Here is a 15,398-nt window from a genome sequence, read left to right on the forward strand (position 1 = left end):
GATACCATTTACTTGACTTGGATATTGCTGAACTCTGTTGCCAGACCTGAAGCTTATGACTCAACTTTGGTTGGGACTTAAGGCTTGTGCTTGCTAAGCAAAGTAAGTGCTGGACTGTAAGCTGCTCTGTTAGTTTGCTTGCTCATTAGCTAGTGTTGCATCTCTGCTATCAGCTGTGTAGCAACCAGCCTTTGGGTGGCTGCCTGGACTGCATTTGGACAGGTGGCTAGACCCCTTCAGGAGCTGCAAACAAGGTAGGAAGAATAATCTAGGACACAGGTATCCTAGCCCACCTTCCTGTCAACAATAAGGAGGCTGTCTCTCTTCCTCAGCAGTCCAATTCTACTCCTGTGGGACCACTGGCCTGGCTGGGGGTGTGCCAAGCAGCTTGGGGGTGACAGCATGAGGTACTGCATTAAGGTGATACCAATGCTAGTGATAGCACTGCTGTGCATTACAGCATAACTCTTCACACTTTGGCTCCCTTTCTCCAATCCACTTCTCTGCACCCAAATTGGAAGGGTCACAAACCCTTCCCTCCAAAACGTACCCAATAAAATGAGTTTCCAAATGATGGAAGAGACACACGCAAGCGTACCTATGGAAGACAAAGGGCTGTGAAATGAGTGTCAAAGGACAGGTCAGTGAACTCTTTGGCTGGTCATTCCCAAACCATTCAAGTGTGGCTCAAAAAACTGAAGAGCACCTTGAAATTTTAAGGGGAAAAATATTCAGGGCTAGCTATACTGGCTGTGCAGCAAAATACAACAAAATCAAAAATCCACAAGCAGCGAGAAGCCAGGAAAGCTTTGAAAGCTTGTATAATGGACTTTGGACTCAGCTTTGGACTGAGCCCAAAAAGTATATCTTGGGTACTTGTAAATTTTATTAAAATGTTAAGCTCCTGTGCTGAACGCATTTGTTACTCTTATCTTACAGCTTGCAAAAGGTTCCTTTTCCAAACCTGTCAGATTTCCCCTACCCTTGTCAGTGATCAGGCAAATGCCCACAATTCAGTGGGAGAAGAGCTGCTTCACCTATAAAACTGCCAGAGTTCAGCCCCAAATACCATGAGTTTAGCCTTTCAGAAATCCTGGAGAGCTGCTGCTAGCCAGTATAGAAAACCAGGAAGGTTCATGGGACCTCCAGGTGCTGTTGGACTGCAAATCACAGAAGTCCTGGCCATCATAACCTTTAGTAAGGGATGCTGGGAGGTGCAGTGCAACAATATCTAGGAGGTTGCATGGTGTAAACCAAGGAGAACCAAACCACAGCCCAAGAACCTCCCAATATGGGCCTGTGAAGCTACATCCTACATGTTCAAGCTGAGTAATGAGTGACCAGTTGCCACGACTGGGGCATGCTGGGAACTGGAATCCAAAAAGCAACATTTCCAAACTGTACACATCCCTCTCTTTCTGAGCACAAAAGAAAGGTGCCCTTCTAGTTTTCATATAGGGAACAAAATCAGCACCACACCCCAATTATCAAAAGTTTGGGAACATCACTTGCTGGACCAGGTTTGGTGTGATGACCTGAATGTTTGGACAAGTCCCTGCAGATCAAATACCCACAGATGACTTCCATACCACCTTGAAATACAGTGAAGACCATTCAGCCATTTTCAGCTGCAAGTGCTGAGTAATAATCAAATGATGTACACCTATGGGTGTGCAATCTTTACAGCACACAATCCTATGCGCATCTCATGGAGCTGAGTAAGACTTGCTTCCAATCAGTGTGCAGCAGATTCCAGCCCTAGTCTGCAGCAATTAGTTATTTATCTTGTATGATAAATCTGCTGTCCTCACTAAAGCCAGCATGCTTAGAAGGCCAAATTAGATGGAACGTGGAAAATGTGTGAATGCTATTTTTCTTTAACTTGGAAAAGCAGGTTTGGGGAGTTGTCATTTTAAGAAGTGCAGCAAGTGGAAGGAAATGTTTAACCCTTGCACCTCCTGCCATCTATTCCATAGAAATGAACATGCACACATCCCACCCACCTGTGGAAAAAGAGGCAGGTCATCATGTCTTTCCCAATGGATGTGAAAAAAAGCTGAAAGGGGGGAAATAAAAGTTACAAGTAGGCAAAGCATAAAGTACAACTGCACCCTTCCAGCTGCTCTTCTGCTCCCTTCGTCCTCCTTCAAAGCTACTTTGCCACTTTTAAAAAAAGAAAGGCGTCATGCATTTTCCACATCACTGTCTAGTTCAGCCCTAAGTGTAATGTCCTATATGTATCACTGTGTCTGTTGATCATATTCTATCTAGTTACTACCTTGCTGATGAGATAGACTATTTCGAGATGGCACTTCATTAATTAAACAAAGCTGTTAATTTTAGAAACTATAAACATCAGCTCAGGTAATGCAACATTTTAAAAGACATTGCTTCCCAGTAAGAAAAAGGATTTATCTGGACTGAAGGCTTTCCCCAGTACCTATAACCAGAATGATGACAGCTCAATTACTGTTGACCAAAATGGAAAATAATGGACTTGTTATCTTCATCCAGCCTCTGTGCTGCTGCATCCGTTGTCTGCTTTATCTCTGAATGACATGCAGCACATAACAATGAAGTTGCACCACCATAGTATTGGCTTAAAAAAAACTTAATTGTGTGTTACACTTGCACTGCAGCATGCTCTTATTGGTGTGGGTGTCTGTGTGTGGTTTCATTTGGGGACAGGTTGTATAAACTGCCACTGCCGTGCGGATATGTGATTGGCAGCTGTGATGCAGCAGAAATGCCTTCTCCTGGCCCACCTCCTTTGAAAGAAAGAGAGAGTCACTTGAGAGTAGGACGACACGGCACTGCAGCCTGATTCAAAATTCATCTTCGGAGCTATCGGCTAAAAGCATCACTCGGTCGTGCATGCTGTTAAATTCCCTCTGCTAGTGGAAAAGAGGGAGGGTAGAGAAGGAGAGAGAGAGAGAGACAGCAGAAGACAGAGAGAGAGAAGAGGGGAATAACATCAGCTACAAAGAATAAGAAGAAACCTTCTTTCTTTCTTTTCTTTTCTGCCTCTTCTCCAAACATTCTCTTATTAGAGCCCACATGCATTTCACAAAGCTGTAGGAAGATCAGCCCTTGTTATCAGGGAAACTTGCCATTGTTAAGAGGCACAGGTTGGGAAAATGAAGCCATGGACTACATATGCCCCCCTAAGGCCCAGGCTTATAGTCCCACAAACCCTCCTCTGACTGACCCTCCAACAACAACAATAACAACAACAAAAACCCTGCTAGAACCCCATTTAAAAAAAAACATCCAAAAAATCCAGTCCACAACAGAAAACATTTTGGTTTGGGTCCCCTGTCCTTCCTTTTCTCTACACCACCTCTCCCCCCCTCCATGCTGAAAATCAGCCAAATGTTGGATGATGCCCAGAAGTGAAAGTGTTGTACCGGGGTGAGATTAGGGATAGTAGGACCAGGGCAGATCGGAAAAGAGGGTGGATTTGGGTTGACTCAACTACCCTACAGGTTAGCAGAGGCTAAAGGACACACAGCAAATCAATGAATGCACTCCTTAATACAGATCTCAATTCTCAAAATGCAAAAAATTTGCTTGGAATGCTTGGGACAGTGCCTGTTGAAATAGCATTAACTAGGTAGTTTCTAAGCATCTGAAGGTTTGGGTCTCTGAATGATGGCTTGGTGCTCCTCATGGCACAGAAAGCTTGGCTAACAATGCATTCTTGTCAGTCTCTATTCAAGACACCAAACCTGTCGAAATCAGTAGGGAAGACTCCCAAATAATTGTGTGTAGCAGGGATGGCCAGCTGATGGTCTTCCAGAAAAAGCTTGAAATTACAGTTGGCCCTCCATACCCATGGATTATTTTTATCCATGGATTCAAGCATTCACAGATTGAAAATATTACAAAAAATATAAATTCCAAAAAAACAAACCTTGATTTTGATATTTTATGTAAGGGATGCCATTTTACTATGCCATTGTATTGAATGGGACTTGAGCATCTGTGGATTTTGTTGCCCATGGGCATCCTGGAATCAAAACCCAGCGAACTCACTTCCACATGAGGTCCAGTTAACCCTCTCCATGCTCTCTTTCCTTCAGCAGGCTAAGTTTTATATTATTTAAGCAGGGCTTGGACTGATTATTAATCATATGTCTGAACAGTGTTGAAAGTGCTGTACTTTTATCTTGTATCATTTTCATTGCTTTGATTGAGAGTTCCTGCATGGCTGGGGGTTGGACTGGATGGTCCTTGGGGTCTCTTCCAACTCTATGATTCTATAATTCTATGTTTTAAATGTATTTAAAATTGTTTTTAACTATCTGCTTTTAATAGTACAGAGTGAGTCTCCCTTATCCAGACTTCCAAAATCCCAAATACTCCAAAAACCAAAACTATTCTCAGAGTGAGACAGTGACACTTTTGCTTTCTGATGGTTCATAGAATAGAGTTGGAAGAGACTGCAAGGGCCATCCAGTCCAACCCCAATCTGCCATGCAGGAAATCATACCCGACAGATGTCCATCCAGACTCTGTTTAAAGACCTCTAAGGAAGGAGACTCCACTACACTCCAAGGGAGTGTGTTCCACTGTTGAACAGTTCTTACTGTCAGGACGTTCCTCATCTCTTTTGCTGTAACTTGCATCCATTACTCCGAGTCCTCTTCTCTGGAGCAGCAGAAAACAAGCTTGCTCCCTCCTCAATATGATATCCTTTCAAATATTTAAACAGGGCTATCATATCACCTCTTAACCTTCTCTTCTCCAGGCTAAACATCCCCAGCTCCCTGAGTCTTTCCTCATAGGGCAAGGTTTCCAGACCTTTCACCATTTTAGTTGCCCTCCTTTGGACACGCTCCAGTTTCTCAATGTCCTTTTTAAATTGTGGTGCCCAGAACTGGACACAATATTCCAGGTGGGGCCTGACCAGAGCAGAATATAGTGGCACTATTACTTCCCTTGATCTAGACACTATATTTCTATTGATGCAGCGTAAAATCGCATTGGCCTTGTTAGCTGCCACATCACACTGTTGACTCATGTTCAATTTGTGGTCTACTTGGACTCCCAGATCCCTTTCACACGTAGTCTGCCATGCACAAAATCATCTTAACATATTGTGTAAAATTAACTTCAGGCTATGTGTATAAGATGCATATGAAACGTAAATGATTTTTGTGTTTAGACTTGGGTCCTATTTCCAAAATATCTCATTATGTACACATGTGCAAATAGAAGCACTGAATAAAATCGGAAATACAGAACACTTCTAGTCCCAAGCATTTCAGATAAGGGATACTCAACCTGTACTGTTGTTTATTTGTTTTTAACTCTTCTAATATATCACTTTAGCTAGCTTCTATTTTAAATTATTGTAAGCCATCTTGGGTCCCTTGGTGGGAGAAAGATAAGGTATCAGTTGAATAAAAATAACTAAATAAAGTTCTTGTTTTGGACTACAACTGACCCAGCCATTGCCCACTGCTTGCAAGATTCTGGAAGTTGCAGTCCAAAAAAGTAACTTGAACAACCTCTGCTTCCAGATGTTGTTGGATTCCAGTTCCTCTCATCTTTGGCTATTCTGACTAAAGCTGATACAGACCAATAAAATCTAGAGGAGCACAACTTGCCCTGTCATGGTGAAGATGCCACTTAAATCACCCAGCACCTTTTAAAAAAGCAAACGTCCAGCTCTGCAGACTGGGTTAGGTTAAAAAAGCAAAATTAAATTTGGACAGTTCCTCAGGATGTCTCCACTAAGACTTATTCCATACCGCTGACTTGTCCTGATTTGGCAAAGACTGTCCCAATTAATCCTCTGCCATGCCACTTTTTCAGATGTTTCTCCTTTGTTTCTGGCTTACTTGAACTGAGTTCACACTCAATTCAAGGTGCAAAAGTAGTCTGCACTCAATTTAGCAGGGCAGAGAGCAGAGGAATGGAGGAATCTTGCCCTTCCCAGTAAGCTCAGTCAAAAGCAAATGGCTGTAGCATGTTTTCCTCATCATGAATAAAATTTTCTACGTTGATGACATTTTCAGCTTGGCCACATGTGTCCCAGTTTTCATCAGTGAAATGTTGAAAAAGTATGATAGTGTAGTTTCACAATTGTGAAAGTAAGTGTGTGTGTGTGTGGCGGGGAGAGAATTTAAAAGTCCAGGATGTGTTGCTTTAATGTATTTTCCTCTCAGCATGACTATGCAGTGCATTCAGACCTCAGCATAACTAATACAAGGTCTCTCCCATTAATCTGAACCAAAAAAGTTGTGCTTTTTCTCATCCCAAATTATTCCAAGGATTTTTGTCAGGGGGAAAAGGCTGGGCATTTTGACAACCGAGACAGTGTCCTTGCTACCTTTCGCTTGTGTCTCTTGAATCCATTTCTGCGTCGGCGGTTCATAATCTTGATGCTGTAGAGAGCTCCCAAGATGAAAAGGGCTCCAGCGATGCCAACTCCCACTGGCACCAACATCCCAGACATGTAACCTGCCTGCAAAACAGAGAAAGCAGCTGAAAGAATACTCAATAAGCTACTGGCTCTGATCCGATCTTCTGCCACCACTGCAATGGATCTAAATGTAGCTTTATTGCAGTGTCTGGAACATCAGGTGTCTGCGAAAATTCAGTTTTCATCAGTCAAATGTTGGAGGGTATGTGATTCTGTGTAAAACAGGTTGTTTCTAGTCCTATGGAATGAGGAAAGAAAAGTTTATTCCATCTACCTTCTTAATGCCATGCATGGAGCTTGGAAAAATTGTTTTTTCTTTGGCCATAGACAATACCTCCCCCAACACCCCCAGACTTTTTAAAAATAAAATACCAAGTGGATCTGAGAGTGCATCTACATTGTAGAAATAATGCAGTTTGATGCCACTTGAAGTGCTGTATTTCCATGCTATGGACTCCTGGGATTTGCAATTTTAGAAGGTCTTTTTCTCACCCAGATGTCTGTTATTTATACTGCACTAATGAGGTTGTGAGCTATGCTGGCGGTGGTATAGCCACTGGCAGGGCCTCCCATGCCAGACAGGTCACAACTGAAGGGTCTGACCAAGAGTGCCAAAGGGCAGGATGGGCTCTCTAGTCTTATGGCAACCATCCTAGGAGAAGGAAAACTCTAATCCCAAACCCGGGCAGATGGTGCTCGTCTAACCCTGTAAGGTCAACCATCTAAGAGAAGGAAACTCTAATCAAACCTACGACCCGAGGACCTCGCTGCTACCGTTCATGCTTGCCAAAGCCTCAGCAGTCGAACCTATGGTTTAAAGGGTGAGGCCAGTTCTGTGCACGCTGCACTCCACCAGAAAAATCCATTGCACAGGCTCGAAGGATACATCCAACGTCATCAACGCGCTTGTAGAAAGCATGGATGAATCCTTCCTGAATCTTCGTTCGCAAAGTAAAGCCAAGAATACTGCACTACATTTGGACAAATCCAGGAATTGGGTGAAATGAGTTTCTCTTAATGCAGTTACAGCCTGAGGATGCACCAGAAACCCAAGAGAAATCCCTTTGCTTCTCCTACCACTCCCCTCCCTTATGTTCTCACATCAAATGAAAAGTCAAGTAGCGTAAAGAGATGCTAAAAGCTCAGAATGCAACAACTGTGAAGCTCCCTAGCTTGGGGATATGAACAAACCACTTGTAAACACCTCCGTTTAGGGCAGAAGTGAAGAAACTGTGGCCTCTTTAGAGCTTTTTTGGGGCAGTTTCCCAGGATTCTCCAAAAGCTCCCACACATCCTTTCATTAAAAAATAAACTCAGGTGATTTTCACTACCAAATAACCCCTAAATACCAGAAAAATGGAAAACTCCAACCTAGCAAAACACAAACAGCTTTATGTGAAACCTGAAATCACAACACTAAGAGACTTCTGCTCTTGGGACAAGCTGGAGCATGTTCAGAGGAGGGCAACCAAAATGGTGAAAGGTCTGGAAGCCATGCCCTATGAGGAGCAGAGAGTTGGGACAAAACTAACAAAATGAATTTCCACGTGGAAAAATGTACGGTACTACTCTTATGAAGAATAAATGAAAGGCTCAGATATAGGATGAGGGACACCTGGCTTGACAACAGTTGATGCAAAGGGGATCTGGAAGCCTTACTAGACCACAAGCTGAACATGAGTCAACAGTGCGATGTGGTAGCTAAAAAAGCTAATATGATTCTAGGCTGCATCAATAGACGTATAGTGTCCAGATCAAGGGAAGTAATACTACCATCTATTCTGCTTTGGTCAGGCCTCACCTGGAATACTGTGTCCAGTTCTGGGCGCTACAATTCAAAAAGGATGTTGAGAGGCTGGAGTGTGTCCAGAGGAGGGTGACCAAAATGGTGAAAGGTCTGGAAACCATTGAGTCCTATTAAGAGCAAATAAGGAATCTGGGTATGTTTAGCCTGGGGAAGACAATCTTAAGCGGTGATATGATAGCCCTGTTTAAATATTTGAAAGAATGTTGTCTTGAGGATAGAGCAAGTATGGAGCTATGGATGCAAACTACAGGGAAAAGAGGGAAGAGAGGTTCCAGCTAAACATTAGCAAGAACTTCCTGATCGTGAGAGCTGTTCGACAGTGGAAGATGCTGCCTCGGAGAGTGATGGAGTGGATGGCCAACTGACACAGGGGGTGCTCGGATTGTGTCTCCATGCATGGCCAAATGGGGTTGGACTGTATGGCCTTTGGGGTCTCTTCCAACTCTATGATTCTCAGCCACTGCAACCCACTAAGGAGACTATCACACCGGGAAAATCAGGGGATTAAAAAAAAATTCCCAGGAAAGTTGCGTGATCACAACAAAGTGAAGTCGAAGGCTTTCATGGCCAGCATCCACATTTTTTGTGGGTTTTTCAGGCTATGTGGCCATGTTCTAGAAGAGTTTCTTCCTGACGTTTTGCCAGCATCTGTGCCTGGCATCTTCAGAGAAGATGCCAGTCACAGATGCTGGTGAAACGTCAGGAAGAAACTCTTCTAGAACATGGCCACATAGCCTGAAAATCCCACAAAAAAATGATCACAGCAAAGATTTTCAGACAATGTCACGATCTAAGAGGACTTATCTAGAGATGAACCAGGAATGCTCCAGCAAGAAACCATTCACAGGATTTCTCTATGAATGGTTTGTTGCTGGAGCATTCCTAGTTCTTTCCGGGTTAAGTCCTCTCATATCACAATGTGTGTGAAAATCTTTGCTGCTATTGTGTTACTTTCTTGGAAAGATGCCTTTTTAATCCCCTGATTTTCCCTCATGTGACAGTCTCCAAAGGCAAGTTGTTGGGGCAAAAACTGCCCATGGCTATAGTTGCCCACCCTGACTTAGAACCTACACAAAATGACCATGACCCTGTCTGCATGAACTCCATCCTTTCGACGGGCAGGGTCCAGATGATGCAAGACCCAATCCCAGGCTCTGGTGCAAACTGTCAACACAATGTCCAGTCAGTTCAGCACCAAATCCGGGGTATAACACCCTTATAATAGATTTTAGAAACTCGCTATTTGCTACAGATCTTCAAGAAAGATCCAGAACCCTCCATTGCGGGGCTGGGGAGCTGTTTGCATTCCTGTCCCACTGCCACCTAGTGTAGCCACTGCCAAGGCAAATCACTTGCTCTGAAGTCAGAACGAGTTGCCCAGCCATGTGTCAGTGCTGGGCACATCATTCTGACCTCTGAATGAGCAACTTGCCAGTTCCATGCCAAACGGTACAACCACGTGAACAGCCACTTGGCATTGCAATGGATGGCACCAGGTAACAGAGGGATGTCAGGGCATCTTAGGGCCAGAATACTTCAAATACTCTGGGCCATACAGACACTACCCACAGACCACACCAGGCCAAAAAACCCCATAAGAAACCCCTTGCTCAACACTGAGCTGGAGGCAATCATTGAATAATGTTCATTATCTGTGAATAAGGTTGCCAGATCTCAGAGCCTGGCTCTGAGTTGTGTATATGTGTGAGTGAGAGAGAGAAAAGGAGGGACAGATTTTGAGAAAGTGATTATTTTCCAGCAAACACCCAGAATCTTTCCAATTAGCATTATTGCTGGCTCTTAGAAAAGGCTGCTGTGGAAACAGGAGAGGAAACAAACAAACAAAAAGACCCTATCAGAAAGTGAGAGACCAGAAGGTGATGCTATCAGGTTCATTAACTCAAAAGAACCATCATCAGGAACATACATGAACCGTCTTTCCTTTCAGATGCTCATCCCAAAGAGGCCATTAAGGCTTGTGACAAGCCATGTATCAAAATGTTCCCACCCCATAGATTTCTGAAAGTCAAAAAGAGTGCTTTTTCATTTTTAAATTCTCAGTTTTGATACTGAATGTTAAATTTGGACTGTTTTAAATTTGTATGTCTCATTTGTCCTTTAAAACTGTTTCATATTTTAATTAATGTGTTTTAATTGATGTTGATTTGTTATTGTTCCCTGCCTCAATCCATGGAGAGAGACTAGTAAGATTATTATTGTTATTATTATTATTATATTATTATTAAAAACACATTTAGACCAAATGAAATGAAGCACTTCTTACCTTATCTTTCAGCTTTTCCATCCAGCTTCTCACTAGAAAAATAAAAAAAAAACATACATGAATTGCAAGCAGAATTCTTAGTTTGATGCTAAACAAAAAGGATGAAGTTAACAAGTTTGTTATGGTGGGGGATTTTATTTTATTTTTTTTAGAGGGGGGAGATGTTTGAAGCAAGAACTGCCTACAATTCCAAGCCTTCCCAAGTTTTTGTTTTGTACTGAAAACTGACTTGCATTGTTGCTTTAAGATAATATTTTGTGTGTGTGTGAGTGGCAAATGATACAGCAGGCAGTTTCCAACAGAGGAAAGCATCATAGTCCATTTGCTGATGGACTATGGATTCCAGCATTATAGGCTTTATAGTTTTGGAAGATATTCAGCCTTCTCTGTCAACAAGCTCTGGTGCCACAACAAGCTACAAGTCCTAGGATTCTATTGAGCCATGGAAATTAAAGCGGTGTCAAACTGCAATTATTTCTGCAATGTAGATGAACTGGCAAAACCACCTCCGAGGATTCCTTGCCTAAGAAAACCCTATTGTCAGGGATGATGGGAGTTGTAGCTCTTCACCTCTGGCTCGAACTCACCACCTTGTTACGCACCGGCGCTGACCAGTTTTGGCCAGTGGTTAAAGCTTTGCTCTAAAGCAGCAGAGTTACAGAGAATAGACTGAAGACCCTGACAAACTCTCCAAGCCTTCTCACTCTTGCTTCCACAGAAGTCTTCCCACTTCTTCAGGATCCAGCTGGCTCTTGTATCTTCACTCAAGACACCAGACAACTCAGTAGTCTTATATAAAAGATCTACTTTATTCTACTATATACAGCTCCAAAACTATCCAATAATACTCCACTACTACTACCCACAAAATACATTGGGATTCATAGCCATTATTATAGCCCTTGGAAAACACCACCCACTCTTGTCAGTTTCCACCCAGTGGGCGTGTACATCCACTTTCATTGGTTCTCTTGGTTCATCCCACAATTAATGATTTCATCATCTCAGCCTTGACCACTTAACAATTCTCAGGTGTGTTCAATTATCCACTTTGCATTTCTGTCCTTGGCATTTAGGACTTGTTAATTACATTACCATTTACACCTGTGTGGCTTCTAATTGCTTTTGCTGAGTCATACTGACTCTCACATACATGTTTTATTTCTTACACTGTATATCCCATGTTGCATTTTCCTTAACATTCATGGGGTTGCCATAAGTTGACAGGTGACTTGGAGGCGTGCGCGCGCGCGCGCACACACACACACACACACACACACACCACTTTATATTTCACTATTCAAGACAGGATGTTTTATACTATTTTAATGGTTTTAACAGGGCCTTACAGTATAATGTTTGGAGTCTGTAAATGAATGCACCTTTTATAAGCAATGTAATGAACAGCAGCAATAAAAATACAAGACTTGAACCAAGACCAGCATAGCTTAGGTTTAGCCTACTGACTACTGAACCACATTAACACAGCTTCTTGTCAGTTCTTCTTTTAAAATATCATCCTATTTTCAAAAGATCAAAGTGATGAAACGGCAGGAGTGCCTTTTGCTAAGCCCACTGGTGTTAAGAGATTTGTCCACATGGCACAGAAAATAAAAAGGTCCCCCCAGGAATTCAGGTTGCGAACATCAATTGAAGGACACCCCTTACAGGTAAGAATCAAAGGGCTGACAGATTCAGATAAAATTCTCTATCAAAGTGGAACATTAAGATCAAGGATTATTTTTTTCCTCACACAGGACAGCACTGGAAACACAGCCTTGGGCGTGAATATGGTATGGATGTGGAGCTACATATCAATGTCACATGCCTGTATTGCAGTACATGGTGTAAAATTTTTGAAGGTGGAACTGCTCTATGGGTGCATCAATGGAGATTATCACAAGTCTATTTTCACACAATCTGGGCACAGGCTGGACACAGGCTTGAACAGGTGAAAAACAGATCTTATTGCACACCTTTTTGCTCAACTCATCCACACCGCATGACAGATCCAGACTCCTGGCATACTTTTTGAAGGATGGGAAAGTATCGTAGGTTCGAAAAGTACATTAGGAGGCTGAACTGCCTATGTGATGCAACTGAGTTGGGCAAAAAGGCATGCAATAAGATCCGTTTTCACCCGTTCAAGCCATGAATATAATATTTTCAAGCCATGAATTCTTGAAACTAGATAAAAATATCTGTAGATACTGACTATATAGGATGCAGGCATAGCCATGTCACACAACCCTTGTGCTGAACGGTAAGGTCACAACAGAGCAAAGCATCAAATGTGCAGCCCCCTTCCACAATGTGCATGCACATGCGCATGCACATACAATGTGTATCCATGCACAGTGTCACATGTACAACTCTGTTTCTGCAACCTGGAACTGAATGTTGTGCCTTCTCTCAAAGCCTTCCTCACTCCTTCAAATCTTCTTCTTTGCTATTATTAATGGTGCCTTTCTCCTCCAGATGAGCTTGGAAGTTGCACAGCATCTTTCCAATGGGACCAATGGGAGGTTTGTATGCTTGACCCCCTTTTGAAGCAGCGTGTCACTTTGCTTTCCCGACCACGTCTTCTTGCTTCCCCTTGAGGAATCGGAAGGAGAGCAATTTCCCCTCCGTCTCATGTACTGTCAACTCTTCATATTGCTAATTGCCTCATTAGCCACTCCAGAATCAGGCTGGAGGCCGATTAATTGCTTTGTTTGCATCTCCCGCTCTCTCACACACACACACCTCCTGCTTCCCATCACAAAAAGGTGTAAAAGGTGTAAAAAGAAGGGGAAGCAGGGGGGACCTTCCAAACTACAGCTCCCAATTTGGCCTGAAGGATGGCCATGCAGAACAGCGCTACACATAAAGCAGTGGTCCTTGGACCAGTGCCCATCCCAGAGCCATTGGCTGTTGGACCCTGGCGAGTTTCCAGGAATGAAAGAAACTATGGTACCCAATGGACACAAATATAGTGCTGATCTCTGGCACACAGCAAAATAATGATTGCCAATTCCCCAGATCAGACATCCTGAGAAGCATCACTAAAGAAGTTGGAGCAAGTTTGTTTACTGCTCCAGAAAACAGAGACCTGAACTGATAGAATCAAAATACAAGAAATAAGTTTCCAGAGCATCATTAGGAAGACAATTTTGTTAAAGTAATCAAGCATTTATTGCCCAGCCTTTACTGTCTTTTGTCCTCAATACATGTGAAAGGAGTCCTAGTAGACCACAAGCTAAACATGAATTTAACATGAGCTTTCATAGGAGTTTATCACACGGGAAACCCTGTGCAAAAATGGGGTTTAAATTGGGGGGGGGTTTAAAACTCGCAAAAGCGAGTTGATTTTTCACAAGTCATTGTTAAACTAATGTTAACACAAACAGAAAGTGGAGGGAAAGGAGACAAAAGCCGCTCCTTTTTAATTTCGGAAAATTCCAAAAGTAAAAAGGAGTGTCTTTTGTTTACTTTCTGTTTGGGTTAACACAAGTTTAACAATGACATGTGTGAAAATCAACCCGCTTTTGCGGTTTCTTTCTACCTTTTAAATCCCGTTTTGCACAGGATTTCCCTTGTGTGATAAACTCCATAGATTACAATTATTTTTTAAAATTAGTAATTTTTTTTTAAAAAAATTAACTTTTGTAATCAGTGTTTTAGCTTTGTCCTTTTAAATTATTGTAATCTGCCTTGAATCCCATTGTGGGAGAAAGGCAGGATATAAATCCTTGAAATAAAATAAATACATAAATAAATCTGACAGAGAATGCTAAAGACATTGGGAAATTACAAATCCCAGGATGGAGCTACAGCACTTAAAGTGGTACCAAACCACATTATTTCTATAGTGTAGATTCACACTTTATCTCATTTTTAAAACTCTTTTCTTGATTGCGGTTGGATAATGTCAGCATGGTCATGTTTTATGGCACCCAGTAAACTTACCATTGGGCAGCATGTCAATATTGTTGAGTGAGTGAAGCGATAAATACTAACCATCCTCAATAAGAGAAGGCAATTGGAGTCTAGGGCTAAGTGCATTTTAATTTGGTCAAAAAGTGAGTGTTGTTAAAGCTAAAACAACAGCGATTCTTCCTTTGCCTCATCAGACAGGGATGCAACCATCTCAGCTCTTTAGAGAGGCTCTCTGGAAGCACTCCTGCTGTTTCTGGTAGAGAAAGTGCTAGAGTTATTCTACAGTAATTGCTTTATCGCATTATAAAAATGCAGGACTGAACATATCACAGTTAACAAGCCTAAGGTTCATTTTAACAAGTTATGCTAAAGGCCTTCCAGGCTTCCAACTCATCCGGGTGCTTTAAGGCTGCCTCCATCTGTGGAAGGAAAATTGTCAACTGGTAGTAAACTGGCTTGCAGAGTTCTGAAAGCAATTAAAATAGAAGGTTTTTGGAAAGCAGGCTACCAAATGTTTGCAAAACATAGTGCCTTGCTGTTGTTGTGTGTCTTTCGGACATTTGGTGACCCTGACACAGGGTTTTCTTGGCCAAATTTGTTCAGAGTGGGGTTTGCCTTTGCCTTCCTCTGAGGCTGAAAGAGTGTGACTTGGCCTGTGGGTTTCCATGGCTGAACAGAGATTTCAACCCTGGTCTCCAGAGGAACACACAAACCACTACAACATGCTGCCTCTCTTTAGTGGGGGTTTCCTTTAGCTTCCACTGAGGTTCAGTGATTTGCCCAAGGTCACCCCATGGGTTTCCATGGCTGAACAAGGATTTGAACCCTGGTCTCCAGAATCATCGTCCAATGCTCAAGCCATCACACCACACTGGCTCCCAGTAAGAAGCAACCAGGGACTTCATCACACATGAGGAATTTCTCTTAATTTTGAATGAAAGGAAAGTGGGGCCAGAACG

General features: G+C 42.5%; 1 protein-coding gene across 2 annotated transcripts in view; it reads right to left on the bottom strand.

Moving 5' to 3' along the window:
* Positions 1 to 1,766: 1,766 nt before the first annotated feature.
* The window catches only part of ARMH4 (armadillo like helical domain containing 4), a 55,711-nt gene continuing 42,079 nt past the window's right edge, over positions 1,767 to 15,398 (bottom strand). The window contains exons 6-8 of one of the 2 annotated variants that reach the window (XM_089522843.1): positions 10,522 to 10,553; positions 6,338 to 6,472; positions 1,767 to 2,891 (exon numbers count right to left, since the gene is read on the bottom strand). In XM_089522843.1, coding sequence (XP_089378969.1) covers positions 2,826 to 2,891; positions 6,338 to 6,472; positions 10,522 to 10,553 — 233 coding nt within the window. In that variant the 3' untranslated portion in view covers positions 1,767 to 2,825. Of the gene's footprint in view, positions 2,895 to 6,337; positions 6,473 to 10,521; positions 10,554 to 15,398 lie in introns of both variants that reach the window. The other variant, XM_089522842.1, reaches the window with a different exon arrangement.

The sequence above is a fragment of the Sceloporus occidentalis genome, unplaced genomic scaffold, assembly GCF_023333645.1.
Source record: "Sceloporus occidentalis isolate IW3139 unplaced genomic scaffold, rSceOcc1.0.p SCAF_4, whole genome shotgun sequence".
NCBI lineage: Eukaryota > Metazoa > Chordata > Lepidosauria > Squamata > Phrynosomatidae > Sceloporus > Sceloporus occidentalis.